Here is a 21,366-nt window from a genome sequence, read left to right on the forward strand (position 1 = left end):
CGTCGTTGCTTTCCCATCCCCTCCCTTCCCTTCCCTGCGGCCAGCACGCCTGGGCAGAGGCGGGTGGCTCCCCCGGGACCGCCCTGGCGTGCCCCCCTGCAGCCGCCCGCTCTCCGTTGCCTGTGGGTTTTTTTGCCCCGCTTTGGGTTTTTTTGTTTTTTTTTTTTTTGGTCGCAAAATTGCCGTGCCGTTTGGTTTTGGGGCGTGTAGGTAGGGCTCGTGGAGGCTGCCTGGTGATGTGAGTGAAAATTCACCTGAACTGCGCGCCTCTGTGGGAGCGGGGGGTCAGGCTGGATTTTATTTAGTTCATTTTATTTAGTTCATGTGCCCCGGCTGGTCCTGCTGCACTCAGCAGCGCTTTTTGCACGCTTTCTGCACACCTCATGGCTTCAAGTTGCTCCCTGCCAGGCCGAGTGTTGGTGGGAGAAGCTGAGAACAAGCAGCACGTGTGTCCTTTGTGAGCAGCACTTGGCCATGCTATGCACAGACCCTAGCATGCGTCTTGGCAAGAAGTCAGCAATTCCTAAGATAGCAGGCATACTTTTCCTTTAGTAGGAACCTATGCGAATAATTTAATATTGTATTGCAAGATGTGTATAACTAGTGCTTGAAGAACAGGAGTGATAGATACCAACTGGACACCAAAAATCTGTAAAACATTGTGTAAGTTGAGTTATAATTTGGCCTCCTAACTTAAACTCTCTGTGGTATTTACAGCTGATTGACTCTGTTAGTCATTACTCATCTTCTATCTGCCTGCATCTTGAATGCGGTGAAGACAAAGTATGTGTTCTTTCACTTAAGGAGAAAGGAGTGTAAAGATGGATGTCATCCTCTAGGTAATCTTTTTTCCCTTACCTATTAGAAGTTTGACTGACAGCTGAGAACAAACACTGAATTAGATAAACTCTCTGCATCTGTGCTCATTAGGTAGCATTTGTGGATGCAAAAATATACGGTTAGCTTTGCGTGAGCACCCATTTCTTGATGGATGCAGTGACAGTGTATACAAGTGGAACTACTGTCAGGAGTTATTGTTCTGTTCAATTTAATGTTCAATCCTTAGTTTCTTGCGAAACTCATTTTGTAATTTTTACTTGATGTAATTATCATTTCTCTAAAAAATTATAGTGACTATTTGCTTCTTTTTCATTCTTTTGTAGTAACTGCCTGTAGATTGCAAAGCTCGCTTTTGCAGAGACCTTTTCCAGCACAGATCACCAGCTCCCTTTCTTCCTACTGTTACTCACAGAAACTCAGCACCATTCTTTTGTGAGCTCAGGCTCGTGTTTGCTTTAGGTTTCAGAAAAGGCAAGGTGAGGCATTACTCAGGGAGCAATGCCTGATCCTGGCTGGGTTATTAATGTGATTAACTTGCATCTGCTTGTCAGTGCTGAAATTTGTGCCATCTGCAGCTGCGTGTCGCACCCTCCCAGCACGTCCCATGTCCCCGAACACAGAGCCTGGGGGGCTGCACTCTCCTGATGGCCTCTGCCAGGCTCCCTGAAGAGCCTGGCACAGACGTGGTATACCTGCGAGACAGTGCCAAAACTGATGCGTTTTGTTTTGCTTGAAGTTTTAAGAACACTGGCATATCTCGAGACCATAGTAAAGGTGTTAGACTTTTTCCTGTGTAAATATGGGAGGTAATTTTTTTTGAAACCATAAACTCAGTTTCCCAGAGGGGTCCAACTTTTCCACTGAGCGGAACATGATGTAGGAGATTAGGATGCTCTAAGTGTTTACCAACATTCTTTCCTGCTATTTTTTAATGGAATTAATAGAGAAATTCACCATTTAGTCAAGAGACTGGTAACCGGAAGTCAAACATTCACAATCAAGTCATAGGAATGACACTCTGTGAGAAATTCATCCAATCTGGGGAATTTTGGTAGAGTCCGTGATGTGGACTTGCTTAGTTTAATGCACTTTTCAGAAAACAGATGTTTTACTTGGGGAAGGGAAAACAAATAATACACAGAAATCTGCACAGGCCAGTTCCTTTATTTCAAGGGCTTATAATGCCTCGGTGACCTTTTGTTCTCAAGACAGTGCCTCATCAGATGAGGGCTGCAAGCAGGAGCAGGGAAGTTTGTCAGTGGTTGCACTTGTTTGGAGAAGTTGGATTCCTTTTAGATGATTACACAATTAGCAGCACTTGTTAGCAAGCATTTTTAAGTTAAAGCTGGGTTTGACCAGAGGTTGCTTCACTTCCCTATTGAAGACAAGTCTTGCAGGGGATTAACTTGTGCTGGCGGGGTGGCTCCCAGGGTGCTTTCCCCCAGGCACCCATCCACAAGATCCTTTCCTGGCTTCCCCAGACCTTGTGCCTCCAAAGTTCAGCTGTGTGCTTACCTTCCAGACATCGCACCTTGTGTGCTGTGTGGGAGAGGGATTTCCCTCGATAACTTCATGTGGAAAAAACACTTCTAGATGCCTTCTGACAAAATGCGGAACTTCAACGCCCAAACATGTGTGGTGTTCATGTGGTCTGCTCGTCTCTTCCTTGTGCCTTGAGACAAAGGCATTGGTTTGCTTCAGGATATGCTTTGAAAACACTCTCTTGATGAATCTTAAATGCAGTTAGCTTCCCTTGTGAGGTATAGATTCCCTCCCAAACCCAGTACAGGAGGGAATAGAATCAAAAACCGAGAAAATACATTGTTATGGTTTATTGGCACCTAAAAAGGCATCAAAGTGAAAAATCAGAGCTTCAAAGTAGTGAAGGTTATGAATTTTATAGTGTAGCCTTTTTCAAAATTGTCACTGCACCCTTTTGAAGTGCTGTGCTGTATTTTGCTCCGTAGCCTGTTACACGGTCATGCTTGGTTACCTGCAATTTTCCTGAAGTTTGACATGAAGGCCTGTCAAGGAGTTTGATTTCTTTTGCTCAGCGTTTGATCCTGGAATTCAGAACATGCTACGGTGCTGCGATTGGTTAGGTGAGGTACCACCGGCCGTTTTACAGCCCTTTGGCCCATTGGGGACAGGTCCAGTTTTTATGCATTTTGCTCAAGAATGAGGCGCTCGGTTTGGAGAGGCGCCAGGAGAGGCCGCAGGAACGGCTCCGCAGCAGATATTAGACGTGAGAGGAGCCAGGGTTTGGTTTAGGAAGGCAAAACCTCTGGAAGCAATGAACCCTGCTGCACCACCACTGAGGTGGCTGGGGAGCCGTGGTGGGGCTGGCTTTGGTACAAGAGCGAGCTGGTTTTGGAAGGGGCACGTGTGTAAACATGTATTTTGTTTATACATATGTTTATACATATTTATTTATACACAGAGCCGGATTGCTCGAGGCGCGAGGCCCGCGGGCGGTGAGGTGAGGTGGGGTGAGGTGAGGTGAGGTGGGGTGAGGCTCTCCCCCCCCCCCCCCCCCCCCAAATCCCCTCAGGCCGGGGCCCGGCGGGGCGGGGCCAAACTTCAAATCCCCACGGGGGGCGGAGCCCTCAACCCGGTGACGTCTACGCCAGCCAATCAGCACCGAGGGCCGTTCGAGTAGTGACCGGCACCCAATTAAACCAATCAGCTGGCGGCGGGGGCTTGCCGCCAGCCAATGGGAAGGCGGGAGGCGGGCGCGGCGGGGCCGGTCGGAAGCGCGGGGCCGGGCCCGGCAGCGGCGGCTGGCGGAGGAGCCGGGTGAGGGGCGGGGGGCGCCGGGCCCTGAGGGGCTGGGGGGGGGGGTCGGGGTCTCGCCCCCCGCTGAGGGCAAGGAGCCGTCGGGGGCCGCTGAGGCGCCTTGGGGAGCGGGGCCCGAAGCCCCCAGCACCGGGCGGGCTCGGGGCCGGCGGCTGTGGGGGGCACCGGGGGCTACGGGGGGCACCGGGGCCTGAGGGGAGCGGGCGGCGGTGGCGGCCCCGGGGCGCGGTGGCGGTCATGCGGGGGCCGCTGGGTTGTGTGGGGGCCGCTGACCGAGCCTCTCCTTCAGCTCTCGCCCCCAAAATGGCCACGGCTGCGGTGCCGGAGGGGGAAACCCGGCTGTGCGGCAACTGGTAAGAAACGGAACCGGGCGGCGGGGTGCCGGGAGGCAGCGGTCAGCCCAGCCTGGGAGAGGTGCCGGGGTTTGGGTTCTCTCTTCAGGCGTTAACGCGTTACGGAGGGGTTTGCCCAGCCGTTACTCGCCCTCCTGACGCGCCTGGGCAGAAACCGAGGCGTTCGGATAAAAAGGGAGGCTTGGTTGGCAGTGAGGTGTTCGTGAAGTGCGCGGCCTGAAGGTTTCTAAACAGTTGTGTGGCTCAGAAGCAAAGATGTAAAAAAAAAAAAAATTAAAAAAAGAATCAGTAGGTGTATGTGAAGCGGCAGTTGTTTTGCTTTGATAAGTTATCTTTCCTTAGAAGCTCCAGCATTGGTAATACATTTATTGATAACGGTGTCATTTCAGAAGTTGCATCTTTGCAACTTGTATCATCTGTATGCAACTTTGCAGTTGTATCATCTCTTTGCCAGCAAATAAACATCACGTTTTTTTTCCGAAGAGGACATTGGAATCTGCACAGCTTCTTGCAGTGTCCACCTGGTTTGGTTGCCAGAAGTTATGTGCAGCTTGGGCACCGCTGCTGGACTTTGTTGCTTTGCCAGGCTGCTTGCTTCTTGGGGCCTGGCAGGGGAGAAGAGTGATCAGATGTAGTGTTTTGTCCTTGTGGCAGGGGAAGGTACAAAGCAGAAGGCTGTAAAGGTAAAGATCCAGCACAACAGAATCAGTTACTGAATTTTTTTCAGTGTTGGACTTCTCATTGCCGAGCTATGCGAAGCTATGCCTTTCTTGTCAGGAAGAAACTTTTATTTTCTCAGATAAATCTATTAACTCAAACGCGGTGGTTAACTTCTATATGCTGTAAAATTTATCTTTCACGTAAAGAAACTAATGTGCCATGAATTTTCACGCGTAAGATAAGTTGTGACCTTTGCATGTTAAATACATTCATATCCTGATTACGTAGGAACCTGGAAGTCTGGTTGGGCTCATCTTTCTTTTTAGTAGCTTGGTTCTATAAACTATGAAATCGTATAAAGAAAAAATTGTACGAAAGCTTTTTGAATAAAAGCTTAAAATTGTTGTCAGTGTGTTTTCTGAAACCTGACCTCTGTGATTCTTCTCATAGCAAAAAGGATATTCCTGTTCCTAATTTCACCATTCATGAAATCCACTGTAGCAGAAACCTCGAAGTGTGCCGCTACTGCAGTGAATCGATCCCCAAGTCTGAAATGAAGAACCACATCGAATCGGAACACGTGCAGGTGACGAACGCAGTTCTCCCCTAAAGTTGCTGATTTCTGCGGCACTTAATGTAATGAGATCTGTTTATTGCAGGTTACCTGCAAGTGTAGCATGAAGGTAGAAAAAAGCCTCTTGGAGGATCATGAGGTTGGTGCACTTTATAATTACGGACACTTGGAAGATACTCTGGTATTTCCAAGCACTGATTCTTGAGTCTTTCTGTCAGCAAAGACCTGGATTCCAACCTGCGATTTATGCATCACTTTTATTTAACCATGCTTTCTAAATTCATATGCTTTAAAAGAATTTGGTGGGAAACGGCTCAAGCCTTCGTATCAAAGTGGTATTTTTGTCCTTGTTAGTGACTGAGATGAAAAATGGTGTAATACTTCAGAAGTACAGGGTACAACTAACTCATTTTTTTTTATTCCATTAACGTTATGCATTTCTGTCTCTATTGCTGCCACTGTGTGAGTTTTAATATGTTGCTGTATCCAAATAGACTTTTAAAAACCAGTGCTATTTTTGAGTTACTGAATCCAGTTCTCTGCTGCCGCAGTCAATCTTGTTATTTTTGGTATTTTACCTTCCTTTGGGCTTATTTAAAGATAATTCTGGAAGCGTCCTGCAGGTCTGCTTATTGGTGAGGAAAGAATTACTTTCTTTGAAGATGTGTCCAGTCAAGAGGACTGGAAGTAGTTCATCCTGCAAGTGTGCGTGTAGTAAACGTGCTGTAAATCTGCTCCCAGATATAACACAATAACACATTTTTTTAGCTGTGCTCAATGAAATGCGGCTAGTGCTGGTTGTCAATAGCACATCTAACTCTAGCTTGAAGAAGCACTGTGTGAATCTGCTGTTCAAGCATTACAGATTTAGACAATATTCTGAATGTTTGGAGTGCTTCAGCTGGCATCTTTATGAGTACACAGGTTATACAACGTGCTGTTCTTTTATTTCTCACGAAGTATCTTATTTCAGGCTGCTCTTCGGTGTAGCTTTGTATCTGGATAAAGAAACAATAGGCTGCTCAGCTCTCCAGCGAACTGAGAAGCTCCCCCAGCTCTGCCTCAGTTTTCCATGTGTGAAGAATAATCTCTCTTTCTTTTTTTAGGCATCAGCGTGCCCTTTGCGTCCTGCAGTCTGCCAGCATTGTGACATCCAGCTAACTTTCAATAAGCTTCAGGATCATGAAAGTTACTGTGGAGCTAGGACTGAGATATGTAGTGGGTGTGGTCTTAACGTAATGGTAAAAGATCTGAAAGAGCACCCTCGAGTCTGTGGGAAAGAGGTGAAACAAGCAAGAGTAAGCAGAACAGTGCCTCGCTTTGAGGACGAGGATGCGGACGCGCACTTGCGCGCCCTTCGAGACATTAGAAACCAGCTAAGATCAGATAACTACCCCGGGCCTTTGTGGAGAATGCCCAGGGTGCTAGAAAGGCAGATTTATAGCAGCTGTGTAGGAGACAAAACAATTAAGGACATTAGGAGAAGAAATGTTTCAGCAGTACAAAGAAGTCAAAGTCAAGGTAAGGTGTAGATGGGAGTAACCGTTTGCTTCTAATTTGACAGCTGACCCAAGTAAAAGGTTTTGTAACTGATTTATGAGAAAATACTTAGTAATGGAAGCTGCGGAGGCAATGTGACCGCTACTGTTTTGCTGTGGAACAGAACTGCAAATGTATAAGCCTCTTGGATGGAGGAGTGCTGAGATACCTGGTGCGAAAGCCCAATGCGCTGCCTCTTCTATTGCTCAGAAAGTATCTAGCTTGAAAAATGAAATTGGAGTTGTTTGCTCACTGCAAATTCTGTCAATTTTTATTTAGCAGCTGCCTCTTCTTCAGTTAAGTAGAAGGGTAGGTAAGATCTGTGTGCGGGTTCACACACCTAGTGCGCAGCGTCTCTGCAGTAACAGCCTGTCTGGACGTAGCTGAGACTGGTAGAAACGCCTCTGCTCGCTCCTAAGCCTCTAATCTCCTACCTCCACGTGCCGAGGGGCCTGTCACGTTTCAGACATGCCCTTTCCACGAGCTCTCTGCTGAATGTGTGCTCTGCTTTGTGTTGTGGGCCGCTCGGCGGGTTTAACACTGCAGAACACTAAATTACAGTCGGCTGTAGAGGACTGCCTGGCTTGTAGAAATAACTTCTGGGCTTAGTTCATGAAGCTAAAGGCGTGGAGCGCTGTAGCTTGTCAACTTGTGTTGAATCCCAAGCTGTGCTCACAGTTAGGATTTTTATGCGCGTGTAAGCTTTGTGTAAAATTCTGGTGTAATCAGGACGAGCGAAGTGCCAGCGATATTGGAAATGTGGTGGTGTAGGGGAGGAGCGTAGCCTGTCTTTGGACACCGTCAGCTCCGTCTTGGGTGCTGTTCTGAACACTGCTGTTTTCGGCGTAACTTTACTAGCAGGAAACATTTTGGGGATTTTTATTTTGTGCATGCATAGTCCCCCCTCCTGTCAAATGCAGTATTACAAGGGGTTAGTTTCCCCACCCGTATCTTGAAGAAAAGGCCCGGACCGCAGCGTTACGACTGAGGGTAGGTTACGGAGCTTTCCCCAGTGACCTCATTTAGCTCCCATCACGCTTGGGCTCAGGCCTTACCTGAGCTTTTGATGTAAGAGGAACAGCTTTCTTTTTCCCCCCTTTATCTGCTTGTTACAAACAAAAATAGGATGGCTGTTTTCCTTTTTCCTCCCAGTTGATACAAGGGGTGTCCTAGGCTTTGAAGCACTGAACTCCTTGAGTGTCCACGTGCGAAGCGCTCTTGGTTGAACTAGTCTAACGTACTTAAGTGAACTGCTTGTTGCAGGCTTAACGTTCTCTAAAATTTATGATATTTATATTTTGAAGAGCATGAACTGGAGCAGTGGGAGAGAAATAAAAACACTAACTCACTTTGTGGAGAGCGGAACGCCAATTTGGACTACATGCTGGCCCTTAGCCTACAAAATGAGAATCCTCACAACGATGCTGCCGCGGAAATTCACAGTGACTTCTGGGAGCACTACTACACCAAAGAGTCTGTGCCATCTGCCTGCCCTGATGAACCAGACAACTCAAATATCTTTTCTTGTGACTCTTCATTGTCTCTTAGCACTTCAAACCACATAAAAAGTAAGTATAAATGCTGTTTGTTTTTTCCCTTAAAGTTTGAGGGAGGGGAGAGAGAGTTCTTGGGTTCAGAGTGTCAAAGATTGTCTATTGACGTCTTTAAAACATCAGAACGAGTCTTTGAGACTCCCTCTAAGTCATTTTTAGATATCTAATGCATAGGAGATTAGATGCTCCATGAAGACCATATTCTAGACTTTTTTTCTTCCCTAGATTTTGTCTTCTGCTTCCTCAAAAATAGTAATGCCTCTTTGAAAGAAACTAAAGACAGCAAGGGAAGAAATAAAGAAAAGAAGAAATAAAAGCTATACTGGATCTTTGGTCTTGCTATGTTCACCCAGAAATTCTTTTCAAATCAGAACAGTTTGGAACAGTAAAGGGAAAGGGGGTGATGCTATTCCAGGGATGCAGAAGTGCCTTCAGTTCCAAGTGAAGCGCTTGTGTACCCAACTTGATGTTGTTCTCGGGTGATTTTTAGAAACAGAAAGCGGTGAGAGATTTATAGCAATTTTAGGTGACAGGGAAGGGAGACCTGGGTGAGTCCTGAAGTGCTGATTTATTTTGAAAGGAAAAATGGTGCTAAAGGATTTACCCGAGGTGGTAATACGCTTTTGTACCAAACCATTTGACGTATTTCTGACCCCAAAAGATTGTTCTGACTCTGGGTGATGTGAAACTTGCTCGTGAAATTCAGCAAGTGGAACTAGAGTAACGTTTTCCTTAGCATTTGCTCTGGCTGCCGTCCTGTGGCACAACGGAGGTCTGTTGCGTAGGGATTCTGAAGCTGAGTTGATCCGATTGCAGCTGACTTTTTTGTGGTAGAGGATATAACTGTCATTACTTTGCAGGTGACGAGATCATGTTGCCGTGTGAGTTTTGTGAGGAGCTCTACCCTGCTGAAGATCTGATTCTTCATCAGGTGTAGTACTTCTCTTTGTGCTGTACCCAGGGACTTGCAGTTAAGCCTTTTGTCTGTTACTGTGACCGAACAAGGGCGCAGTGTTCACTCGGTGATACTGTCAGGAGCCTAGCAATTTTATCTTTGCATAGCATGCTTTTTAAAACCCGTATATGCTAAACGTGGTAGCTAACTTCTCCGTTTTAATTGCCTAACAGACAGGTTGTAACCCAGCAAGTGCCTTTGCCTCGTTCAGTAAAAGAAGTTCCTCTCCAAACCCACGGAAATGCGACGGGCTGCAAGATCTTGGTTCCAAAAGCTGTAGGTCTGTTTATTTGCCCCAGCACCAAGCTGTCCAGGCAGAAGCAAACATCATCATTCCCTGTGAGTTTTGTGGCATCCAGCTAGAAGAGGAGATCCTCTTCCATCATCAGGTAACAAACAGAACTTGATCTGTTCTGCTGCGTGTAGTCGTTCGAGAAGTATTCCAAGTGCTGTGCCTTTAGGGGTGGGACGTTTCAGGAATCAGTGCAACTGTCCCCTGTATCAGGTCTTCCTGAAGCCTCTTGGTTCCGTCTGATCTGTTGTGGTATGCTGGGGCTCTTACTGAAAAAGGAACAATCGCTTTGAAAGCTCATATGGAAACTGAAGAAAAGGCCCTGAAATTGCACAGTATAAATGTTTGGCTTGTGTGTAAAAGTTAGGCTGAAACCAGGACGTGTGAATCGAAGCTAAGGGGGAGAGGCGTGCAAGCCTACACCCTGGGTAGGTAAGAGAGGAAGGAGACGACACAGACTGCAAGTCTGGGAAGTGGAGAAATGCCTTGGAGGGTAAGATGTAAAGAGAGAGTAAGGGTGAAAGCAGGTATGTATCTGAAGCTGGGCCTGAGAGAAAAGCGGTGCCTTTATGAAGTGGTGGGCGCCGCAGATTGCTGTTCAGGGTATTCTGCTTCTTCCGTACGTTGCTGCCCGATCCTGCTACTCCGGAAAGAATACCAGCTCTTGGTACTGCTGGAACTGCTGCTGCTTTTTAAGAATGATGGACAGGTGCCAAGTAGGCCGCTCGGTGCTTTAGTGCTTATTCAGAACGCCCAATAACAGACCATATGGTCACCGGTCGGTTGGCAGCGAGGCCCCGCGTTGCGGGGCGGTTCTGTTCAGCAGGGCTGGCTGATGCTGCCAGGTCCATTTTGCCTTAGGTCCGATGGTAGCGAGCAGCTTTTCCTACGCTGTATGACACCCACACCTTCTCTCACGCAACAAGCCAGTGTATGCCTCTTCCTAAAGCCAACCCCCTGATAGCCTCAGTGCTTTTGGAGGGTGGTGCTTTGCGATGTTTTTACAAGAATAAATTTGAACGAGCCGTCATTTAAATCCCTGTGGTTTGCTCCAGGATCAATGTGACTTGCGCCCAGCCACAGCCAGCCCAGCGGACAGCTTTCCATCGCAGCAGTCGGCCTCTCCTCAAGACAACAGAGAGAGAAGGGAATCGCCAGAGCTGGTTCGGAGGCGAATCAGGCATCAAGGTGTGGGTGACACACAGATTTTTATGCATGTTGCTTTGCTTTATACTTGCAGGAGCGCTGTTTGTGTTCCAAGCTGAGTAGACGTTATCTTCTTCTGTCTCCAAAGTGTTAAAGTCTTCAGTCACCTCCCATTGTTCTAGTTTTATGCAGGAAGGATTAAATCTCTGAAATTCAGTATCCTCGCAGCTCTTGGTTATAGAGCCTTAAGCTGCTGGACTGGAAGTTAGGTCTTATTTTGCTATCTGAATGAACGTTGCATTTCCTGCTCCTAAAGCGCTCTGTTGGTGTCCTCTCAGGAGATGTTTCTCCTCGGTGCATAGAAGGCTTCAGGCAGCAGAGGCTCAGTTACCCTGCGCGAGGGACCAGGTCGCTGAGTAACGCGGCAAACGCCAGGAACGCGCCACCGACCTCGTCGGGAACGGTGAGAGCCAGCGAGGCTCTGAACGCGAGGGGGAAGCCGAGGAAGGTGGCCGGGAACGAGGGGAGGCAGAAGAGCAGAGGTGCGGGCGAACCTGGCGGGACAGCGCCACGCGTGAGACCGAGCCCGAACTTCCATTCGGAAGCCTTCACGTCCGGCTTCTCCGGTACTTCTCCAGCCCGCCCCAGGTAACGCCTTTGTTTGCTGAGGTGCTGAAAACTGCTTCAAGCAGCTGCCATAAATACAGGAATGTTGTGATGCCTTCACGGCTCAGTGCCTGCTTTCTTTGCTGCTTAATCCAGCTTGCTTTAGAAGTAGCCTGAACCACCTATGGTTTTTCTTATGTTTTTGTTAGTTTTTTCTTGCAGTGCGTGTGTATCACTGAGGTGCTTAAAGGCAATTGTGTAGAGGGTTTGGGTCTTCTGCTACGGAAATAACTGTTAAGATTCAGGAGAATTAAGGGCTTTTCCCTAGAGCTTCTAGACTCCCTGGTGGGGAGAGACTGTGCTTATTTGGCAGTGAGAGCACAAGTCAGTAGGCTTGCTTTGTCTGAAAGTGTCCCTGTTCTTCCTCTGCAGCATCAGAAGTGAAGGAGGGAGGAGTCTGGGGCTGTCGGATGTGCCAGGCGGCTTGAGGAGCAGGAATGTAAAGGTAAGACAGCCAGGGCGAGTGGTGCTCTGCTCCGTGCTCTCGATGCTTCTGTTTCAGAGTACCTCAGCAGCCAGCTCTTCAGTCTTTCAGTGTACAGATGTGTGAACGTGCTGGTGATTTGCTTGCGGCATGCTTGGCTCATCCCGTTGGGTGGGACTGGTTAGGAAGAGAGGATGTTTCCTGGTGGTTATCCCCCAGGTTGGTGCCGAGGGGAGCCATTCACCTGCCTCCTGCTGTGGGGATTGTGCCAGGCTGAGGAGCTACTCGCAGTCCTTTCTGCTGCAGTGAGAGTTTTATCCATTGCTTTTTATCCAGTACTCTTTGAAAACGGCATTTTTTTTTTTCCACCTCTCCTTTAGGCAAAGCCCCAAAGCCCTGAGTTTGGTTATCTGGAGGACGAGTGATCTACCGCATATATGAAAACCATGCCTAGCACTCTACGCACTCTTACTATGCACTATAGTACTTATTTATCTGAGCGCAAGTAATTGCTACATTGCCATGTCACTGAAGACTTTATATGAATTTAAATTTTTATGGGCAGTGATCATTTTATATGTATTTTTAATTTGTGAGAGTATACTACAGGTTTTTACTTCTGTGATCTACACTAAGCAACATCCCAAGCTGCGTGTTTGCTAACGGGCTTCTGCCTAGGGAACCCCATCGTCCGTGTTTCCATAGGGCTTTTCGCAACACCGTCTGAAGGAGAATTTCTTCACCCTTTCTGTAAGCATGTTTCCTGCTGCTCGTGTGCTAGTTATTCTGCAGACAGCAGCGCTCTACGAAGACCACCACAGCGAGCTCCCAGCCAGGATGCGGTAGGGGATGAGGGGGGCTTAGGGCTGAGAGCCCCTTGTCCGAAAGGCATGGGGGATGGCGCACAGCAGCTTCGTGCTGGGGCCTTGTGCTGTGGTGGGGGCTGCGCCCTCGCTGCATGTCCCGGTTTGTTACCGGAGGGCCTAGGACGTGGCTGGGGGAACCCCGAGTTCTGTGGTGGGTGAGCTCTGATCCCGGGCTGGCGCAGTGAAATGCTTTTTAATGCTGTATTTGTCAGTGCTTTTTAAACTCCTTGTAATAAATTTTATCTAATGATATCCTGAAATGTTGTGCAGTAAAAGCTGTTGCATGAAGTGCTGTTACACGGCAGAAGGGTGTGCAAATGCTCTGTGAGGGTAAGTTTTATCAGCCCAGGCTTAATGATAGCCTATTCAGAATCACGGTGCGCAGGCTTCGCTAATTTGTGTTCCGTTATTACCTGCACTAGGTCTTTGTCAATGTGCTTTATGAGAGCTGTTAGCATCCCCTGTGCTTTGGCACAGCGTAAGGGAAGTAGTAGTGCACAGGCTGGAGCAGGCAGGGCTTAGATAATGACTGTGGGCATCAGCCTCAGGCTATTAACTGGGGACAGCAGATGGGTATTAGCAGGGCTAATTAGCCAGCCACTCTTCTAGGGCAAGGCTGGCATTAGAGGCCTCGCTGCACGCTGAGGGCCAGAGCTCCGCTGCCAGCGGTGTCACACAAGCTGCAGCACGGAACAAGGCTAACGATCGCTGAGGTGAGCCTGCTTCTAAAATAAAGACATCTTACGGATGCTTCCACCAAAATGTAAGTGTTTATTTATACAAGAAAGGCAGAATAAAGGTATTAAAAAACAGGTGGTAACCAACCTTGCAATGGCATTTCTGGGGAAAACTGGCAAGGTAAAGGAACCTACGCTGGCTCTGCTATTTTATGAGAAGGTAGCAGGATGGCTTGGTTAGTATGAAAAACTACTCAGCTGATGCCATGGCTTAGTTTGCATTATTTCTCATGCCTAAGAAATAGTGCACTTTCTCCATTAAGAGAAGCATTAGCAATCATTTTACTTGCTTTTCCTTTTGTACAAAATATTTACATTTCTCTTGCAAGTAAATATAAATTACAGTCTATTAACCCATAAAAGCAGGTAGGCTGCAACTTCAGTTCTAGTAGTTCTAATCTTCTGCATCGATACAGCTTCATCATTGGAGGATTTTTTTAATTATTATTTCCAGCCCCAAATAAGGACACAATACATCTAAAGGGATGTTAAGAATCTCCTTTATGCAGTGTACACTGTATGGCCAAGAGCACTTAACAGGTTAATGCTGTGTACGGTACCGAGATGGACACACACCAAGCTAGAACTAATACCCAGCTTCAGTTTTTCCATTGTTGAGTATAATTTTACATTCTGAATGAGTATATATAAAAAGTCACAAACCAATCTTTGTTTTGACAAACAAGCCTATTACAGACACTGTCAAGTTCATTTTAAGCACAAGTAATGATGATTAGAAAAGCTTTTAATTGAAAGGCCATTTGTGCTGCAGTCCAAACCACTGCAGCACGTCCTTCCTAGTAACTTAAAAAAAAAACAAACAAAACCAATCAAACACTACAACTTATCCTCTTACCGGGATCAGAGTATTCTTCAGGACAAAAAAAAAGTCAATGAAGGTTATTTATTAGTGTGACAATTTTCCTGTACAAGGAGCTTAATTTACACAGCAAGGTGTAAACAGCATTGACTAAGTTTGTTATTTGTAATCATAAATAATTAACTGTAATAAATACGTATCAAGTAATTTTACAGCACACTTTCCAGGGCCAAGATGCAAATATGTTTCTCTCAAATGTGCCCTCTGGAAGGAGAAGCCAGACATAAGCAGCAGTTACCTTACAGCTGTAATCATAGCCTTGGAACCATTGGCATACTGAGTTCTCAAACCCCTGCGCGTGAGGTATTTGACTGCACTGCAAGTCCCCCCAGCGGATTAAGGGCTTGAAAAGAGAGTTAATTGAAAGCCAACACAGCAATTGCAATTCCATCACCAGGAAGAAACCCCAACCACCTCATTGTCAGCAGCACCAGTTCTGCCACGAAATGCAGTTGACGCTCTTCACTTTTCCTTGCAGCACCTGTTTGAGACTGCACATCCCAGATGGGAATAAAATGGCCCCAAGCCCGCCCTTCTGCTCAGTTTTCCCCTTTGTCATTGTAAACGTTACCTGTGTTTGCACTTACTCTGAATGATTTCTCAGCTACATATATGCTTCTACCAGGAAATGGACAAGATTCAGGAGTAAATATTCTTCCTACATGTATCTGTTCCTGTGAAAGGAAGGGACATACGCAATAGAAGGGTAACAGCTTTCCTAACCACAGGATTTGGAGACTCTGTATGCCAACAACTATTTCTACAACTGTTGCACACACTTCTTCCCATTCACTCACAGAAGAACAAGAATATACACACTTGTTTAGGCTTTTCTCTTTCATACTCACATTTTATCTTCCAAGTACCACACGCTCATAATTCCCAATATTCACAATAATATACAATAAATACAGGTTTTTCAGTTCCCATGACCTCTGACAAGCCAAATTAGTGTATGCTGTCTTCTAAAGAGACATAAAATACCAACCTTAAAGTACAGTTACACGCACACCATCATAAACCTCTCGTGTGGCTGATGTGCAAACACATCAGAAGAAAAATAAATAACTCGTGGCTCAGTACTGGCACTTAACTTACATATAGTACCGAGCCGAGGAGCACAGCAGTAGTTTCAGTATGTTTTCTTCAGTTCTTTAGCACGCAGGCAATTCTCACTCGTGTCTGGCTCTACGAGATTAACAAAGCAACGCCTTACTTTTAAATGCACCCACTACCATGCGACGCGTCTACAGGAGCGAAGGAAGACGCACACGATGTGCTGTTTTGAAACCACCGCACAACATACTTTGAAACAAGAAAGTTAAACTTGGAGAACTGCTCTCTCCCCACAGTCTTCCATTATCTTTCCGTACAAAATAGAAGCTTTATCTTCAAACAAGTAACCTTGTGCCTTCCCCCTCACCTCACTCTCCTTTTAGGTGTCACTTTTCTAGGATAATTTACTCTTAGATCAAAGACCAATCATTTTTGAGTACAAATACGAGTTACAGGTGTTTTACTCAGCACTTGTCAGGCCACCCCTGCAGCACGGTGTCCAGTTCTGGTCCTCACAATCCACAAAGATGAGGACAGAATGGAGCGGGTCCAAAGGAGGGCCACAATGATCAAAGTGCTGGAGAACCTGCCCTGTGAGGAAAGCCTGAAGGTGTTAAGTCTGTTCACCCTGAAGAAGACTCCGATGGGACCTCAGCACCGTATTCCAGTACTTAAAGGGTGGCCACAAAGAGAACAGGAGGCTCTCTCCTCCCAGGGAGCCACATGGAAAAGAGACAGGGCAACAGGTACAAGCTGCACTGGGAAAGGTTTCATCTTGGTATAAAAAAGAAGGATTTTAGAGTGAGAACAATCAATCCCTGGAACAGCCTCCCCAGGGACGGTGGTAGAATCCCCATCACCGGAGGTTTTCAAGATGCGACTGGACTGGGTGTTGGATGAGCTCATCCAGGCTCCCTTTGCACAGGACCTGGAGATCTTTCCAGGTCCCTTCCAACCTGGGCAGCCCTGTGATTCTACAGCTGTGATTATTCTGAAAGCTCGTTTGGAAACGGGGTAAAGTCACAGATCATAAGCTTGAACTGTGGTATCTTACACCATACAGAGAGAAGCCATTTTGTTTCTGCTAATATTTTAATTACAATAAATTATTTTAGTACTAAGCAAAGCAGACATTTAAGAACGCCTAGGGCAAGAACCCCACTGAATTATGGCCCTTTTCACTCTCGTTCTCTCGATTATAAACTTTCCTAATCAAGTGTCCAGCTGAAAGCCCACGTTAATTGTGGCAGCTACCCGTGTGCTTGCTTATAATTAAAAAGTTACAAGAAAATGGTGGAAACATAAACATGCAGTTTGGCAGCCTTTCCTGCTCTAAAACTCAAGCAAGTGCTGGAAGCCCTGCACGTTCTCTTGACTGCAGAAAGAACAGGTACTGTGCTCAGCTCCGCAGGCACCCAGCGGTGATTCCCTCCCCACGTCTGGTTCCTTCCCCTTTGTACTCAGAAATGTTTTGAGGGAGAGCGATCCATGAGCCTTTACCCCTGAGTTCTCCCAAACTCAGACCATCCTCACTTTTGTTGTGTTGGCATGGGTAATACCATCCTAAATTACAAAATTAGAAATGTACATGTTTAAAGGTTTTTCAAAATTAAATTATACACAAACTGGTCTTTACTAAACTATCCTACAAATATTCCACAAACAAGGCAGCAAAATAACCAGTCCACCACAAAATCTACAAATACAAAATGTAAGTCTTCCAGTAATTATCGTAACGGGAACAAAAGTTCAGAAAATAAATTAACCTCCAGCTTGTCACACAGTGTTACAGGAGGTATTTTTAAGTGAATTGAAGGGTTCCGACATTAGCAGTTATGAAACAATCCAGAGTCACCTCTAGGCGTTCCCTTCTTCTCTCAGCCGCTGAGTGGGTCCTCCCGGTAGTGGATGGCGTATCGGAGCTTCTCCAGCATTATGTCCAGCGAGGAGTACTGAGGAAGTTTGATCATAAACATGCACGTTTCGACACGGATGTACCGCGAGTCTGGAGAACCTGCAGGGGAAGGAGCAGCAGCTGGTTGAATACATCCTCTGCTTCTCACCTTATTCTGCAAAAGCATCCTTCCCCACCCCAATGCTTGTTAGGAACAAATATCAAAAGAATAAAGTTCTCTGTAATTCTCTGAACCCTAAACAGTGCTGTCCCTTTTGCCCAGTTCTAAGGCCAATTTCCTTTAGTTCCATCATTTTAAAAAGCGTGCAAGACAAATATAGAAAATCTTACTGTCTCCAGAGGGCAATGTGTTTAGTTGTTAAAATTAAATATTTATTTTTTTACAGAATTACATGGTTTAAAAACAGGTTCTCTTTTCTTATTTGCAGCCATAACTACCTGCCTCTTTTTTCATTTTTTTTTGTACATTAAATCCATGTTTAAATTAAAAAGGGGGAACTGAAGACTAGGACCATTATGTGAGCAGAGCTGATTTTCTGTGCCTTCAGAGACAGCAAACACACCTGCAGCTCCATCAGGGGGTGCAATTTTCATGGGGTAAGGCGGGACGTGGGCAGTGTCGGGACCTCCATCCTTGCAGGGACACGTGAAAGGGATTCGTTCCTGGTTACAGGCAAACTTTATGAACTTGCAGAGCTCCTCCTGGGTGAACATCTCCAACGCACTCCAGAAAAACTCGATGTGCTGATCAGTTTCCATCAGTCCCACCTGGTACATGGTGTGCGCCTAACAGAGAAAAGAGCAAAATGTCCACTGCTGCTTGCTCCTCCCTTGGCAGGTCTTCCTCACTTAGACTAAGAGGATAAAAGGCGATGGTAACTGCACCTCCCTCCCCAGAGTCTTCTGCCTTATCAAAATCATGAAGAAATCCAACCACAGTAGACCATTAATATACACAGTTCCGTATCTTTTCAGCCCATCAGCTTTTGTTACAGGCTCATCCTAGTCTGTCTCCCCTGCAGTGCTGGTAGAATACATTGCTTTTTTGTTTAATATGCAGGGCTGGTGCAGTTCATCATTGCTGCTGCTTAAGGAAAACAAAACAAGACTAATACTCTTTGTTGAGAATATTCTATGCATAAAAAACTTTTTTAATGGCATATTTCTTATGGTGTTGAAATAAAAGTATTTACAACCAGAAATTGTTGAACATCAATTTTAGATTTTCAGAGGTTAACTGCTACTTGAAATAGGGGCAGCAGCTCTTTCAGCCCTTAAGTTCAATGACAAATGTTGAGTAAAGCTCAATAAAACAGAGATGAAATTAAGATTTGATACATAAAGAAAAAAAAAGTAAACTCATTTACTTTTATAATAACAGTCCCACCACTGTTATTCTCTGAAACCCGTGAAATCTTAAAAACTTCTTTGGGGACAGAGGGGTGTCCAAGTAGAGGGCGGTGTGCCATACAGACCGTCACAGTATAACACAAGCAGAAGGTTCTCCTCTGACACCTTCCACGGGGAAAGATCCTCCTCTGCTTGTCAGTCTGACAGGTTTTGCCAAAGAAGCTGCAGTTCTTCATACCTTGAGAAACTCCAGGTTGATGTATGGAAGCCCACACGTCCTCAGCTCCATCTCAAGAGGGGTCAGCGTAGTCAGAAGCTGCAGGGGAATGATTGACCCAAGTCCAGCACGCACTGCAGTCATGCACTCCGGAGTCTGCAGCTCACGCATCCTCAAGCTCCTGATTGCAGTTGCATAAACATCTTTGTTCTCCCATCTGCTAGGGCAGAGATTCAAGACAAGAAAGGAAAGTGCTTAGGAACCCACCTGCGCTACCCCCAAACCATTACTTACAGGAGGGTTTTATGGGGAGGTTGTTTTTGAATAATTGACTGAGCATTTAGTTATTTACATTCTGATGCCTCCCAACTCAAGTCCACTTCAGCTTTCTCCTCCTTTCTTACACTCACGTCACCCATTTCTCACAAGCCTTGTAACTGTGGGAGTTTACTTAAGCCAGCAGGCAGTCGATAAGCACTGCTCCTCAACCATCTATTTCTTACAGAACAAAAAACAAGTAGTGCCAGAGATCCCAAGTTCCTGCCAACAAATGTGAAGTGTTCCCAGCTTGTTCTAGCCTTCAGCTGGTTACAAAAGCTTCTTGGGAGAGCTTGGCTCTTGGAAAATTATTCCAGAGATGCTTTTCTTGCACGTAACCCACTGCAACATCCTGCCAAGGAAGCTGTTACTCACCCCACTGGAACGTGCCTGCCTCTGGGACAAAGCTCCACTTCTTCCCCTGTCATGGTCAGGTAGGTGAATTTGCAGCATGGCTTATTAGGGCAGTCAGGGCTCTCTGTCGCTAGATGCTGCGAAGCGATTTCTGCACACAGAGCTTCCAGTTCAGTCTCATCATTTATCTACCACAAAACACAGGAACAGTACCTGATGACCAACATGTCACAGCATCTCATCCCTGTGAGTCAGGTAAGGCATCACCACGATGTACGAAGTGCATTGATTATATCACCTGGAGACATCATGGACACCAACAGGCAGTAACTGCTTTGGTTAGTTACTGTCTGGTTTAGTGGTGTAGAGTTTCAGCAAACATTTCAGAAGCCTTCATCCCACTGCACCTGGCAGCGCATGAGATTGGCTTGGAAAAACCTCTCATCAGGATGTAAAATACTGCACACACAAAATAAACACTTTGTGACCCTGCTCAAGTGACTACTAGCAACGAAGTTGACCGTTACCAGTCAGTAAACGTAGCTGTTGTTAGAACACAGTGCTTATGGGCGAAGATCTGAAGAAGAGAAAAAAATTGCTTACATTTTCAAATTTTTTTACATAGTTGTAGGTGAGGATGTCAGCTTCCTGGAGATCAACATCGGGATCCAATGGCTCTCCTACCAGGGTCTTCCAGAATGAGGGCAGGAGGTCAAGTGGCAGGGGAACATCTGCTCGTATTGCAATACCCAAAAGCTGCCCAAAGAAGTGAAATAGCTGCTCCTCTGCATAGGTTATAGGGCTTGGCGTCAAGATGTATTTCCCCTTTAGGGAAAAAAAAATAAAAAGTGAGTATACAAACCAACATTTAACAATTGATGTTACCCTGCAGGTCCACAAATTAATGTGACTGTGAAAATACTGATTTGAACAAGATGAATACCACTGAATTGTCTAAGAGAGGATTTGCTCAATTGGAAGGGACCTTAAAGATCACCTAGCTCCACCCCCCTGCCATGGACAGGGATGCCACAGACTAGATCACGTTGGCCAAGGCCCCATTCAACCTGGCCTTGAACACATGCATGCATGGAAGGTAAGGCAACTTCATGTCTTGCACTGAGACACCACACCTTGTTCTTATTGACTGCAGAGCTTGGGCACAGCAGCAGAAGGGAGAGCGAGGAGCTCTGCAACTCTTTACAAACTTGCCAAAGGAAGTGACGGAAAGATCCACCTGCAAGAGAGAGGCAAAATAATGAAGTGCTCTCTTAGCCTTGTTACCTTTGCCATTTAATTCAGGATTTGCTGTTCTCCTTGAAATCATGTTTCAAGCCTTAGATTACACGCTTAACCTCTCTGACTGCACACACGTGGCTTAAACAATGGTGGCGTAGATGCCTGCCCTGCCAGCCTATTATCCATGCCCAAGTTCACATTTTAATAGTTTAATTACATGCAAAGATATTCATTGAATTGCCTCCTGCTGAATCCCTAAATGCTGCTTTGTCTTCCAGCACTCTATGTGTAAGACTAGCACGAACACTTGTTACACCAGTTGGCCTGCAAATGGAATTCATAACTCGATTAGAAGATGACGGGTGCTATCTTCATAACAACAGGGTCCTGCAGGCAGTGTGTTTCCCCAGCTAAAAGCAGTGAGGCAATGTATTAGAAGTCATTATAAATACTAAGCTGTGGGAGCAGCATTTATCTCTTCAGAGATATTGTCAGTAACAACCATGGACCTTCAAAAGAAAATTCCCCTTGAGAGAAGGCATCAGGTGGCCCTTTGTCCAGTAATAGGTACAAAAAGTTCACGGAGTTGCATGCTCACACAATTCCCTGTTTTATTAAATAAAAGATGAAAATAAA

General features: G+C 46.0%; 2 protein-coding genes across 2 annotated transcripts in view; one reads left to right on the plus strand and one right to left on the minus strand.

Moving 5' to 3' along the window:
- The first annotated feature begins 3,540 nt into the window (after window positions 1-3,540).
- On the plus strand, window positions 3,541-12,924 carry TRAFD1 (TRAF-type zinc finger domain containing 1). Its single transcript, XM_035565751.1, has 12 exons — window positions 3,541-3,636; window positions 3,926-3,989; window positions 5,100-5,235; window positions 5,309-5,362; window positions 6,330-6,744; window positions 8,067-8,330; window positions 9,176-9,246; window positions 9,444-9,659; window positions 10,618-10,750; window positions 11,047-11,356; window positions 11,747-11,819; window positions 12,179-12,924. Exons 2-12 carry the CDS (start codon window positions 3,940-3,942, stop codon window positions 12,221-12,223), a joined length of 1,767 nt encoding a protein of 588 aa, XP_035421644.1. The 5' UTR covers window positions 3,541-3,636; window positions 3,926-3,939; the 3' UTR covers window positions 12,224-12,924.
- Window positions 12,925-13,415: 491 nt separating this feature from the next.
- HECTD4 (HECT domain E3 ubiquitin protein ligase 4) overlaps window positions 13,416-21,366 on the minus strand; it is a 72,485-nt gene continuing 64,534 nt past the window's right edge. Inside the window, 6 exon segments of the mRNA XM_035565750.1 lie at window positions 13,416-17,351; window positions 17,816-18,038; window positions 18,841-19,036; window positions 19,513-19,679; window positions 20,095-20,316; window positions 20,625-20,728. Of these exon segments, the coding sequence (XP_035421643.1) occupies window positions 17,215-17,351; window positions 17,816-18,038; window positions 18,841-19,036; window positions 19,513-19,679; window positions 20,095-20,316; window positions 20,625-20,728 (1,049 nt within the window). The 3' untranslated portion in view covers window positions 13,416-17,214.

Source organism: Cygnus atratus, chromosome 17 (genome assembly GCF_013377495.2).
Source record: "Cygnus atratus isolate AKBS03 ecotype Queensland, Australia chromosome 17, CAtr_DNAZoo_HiC_assembly, whole genome shotgun sequence".
Classification (NCBI taxonomy): domain Eukaryota; kingdom Metazoa; phylum Chordata; class Aves; order Anseriformes; family Anatidae; genus Cygnus; species Cygnus atratus.

Coding starts and splice junctions, on each gene's coding strand:
- TRAFD1 (XM_035565751.1), top strand. CDS start 3,940: ATGGCCACGGCTGCGGTGCCGGAGGGGGAAACCCGGCTGTGCGGCAAC. Junction 5,236..5,308: donor TCGAATCGGAACACGTGCAG/GTGACGAACGCA, acceptor TGTTTATTGCAG/GTTACCTGCAAGTGTAGCAT. Junction 11,357..11,746: donor ACTTCTCCAGCCCGCCCCAG/GTAACGCCTTTG, acceptor CTTCCTCTGCAG/CATCAGAAGTGAAGGAGGGA.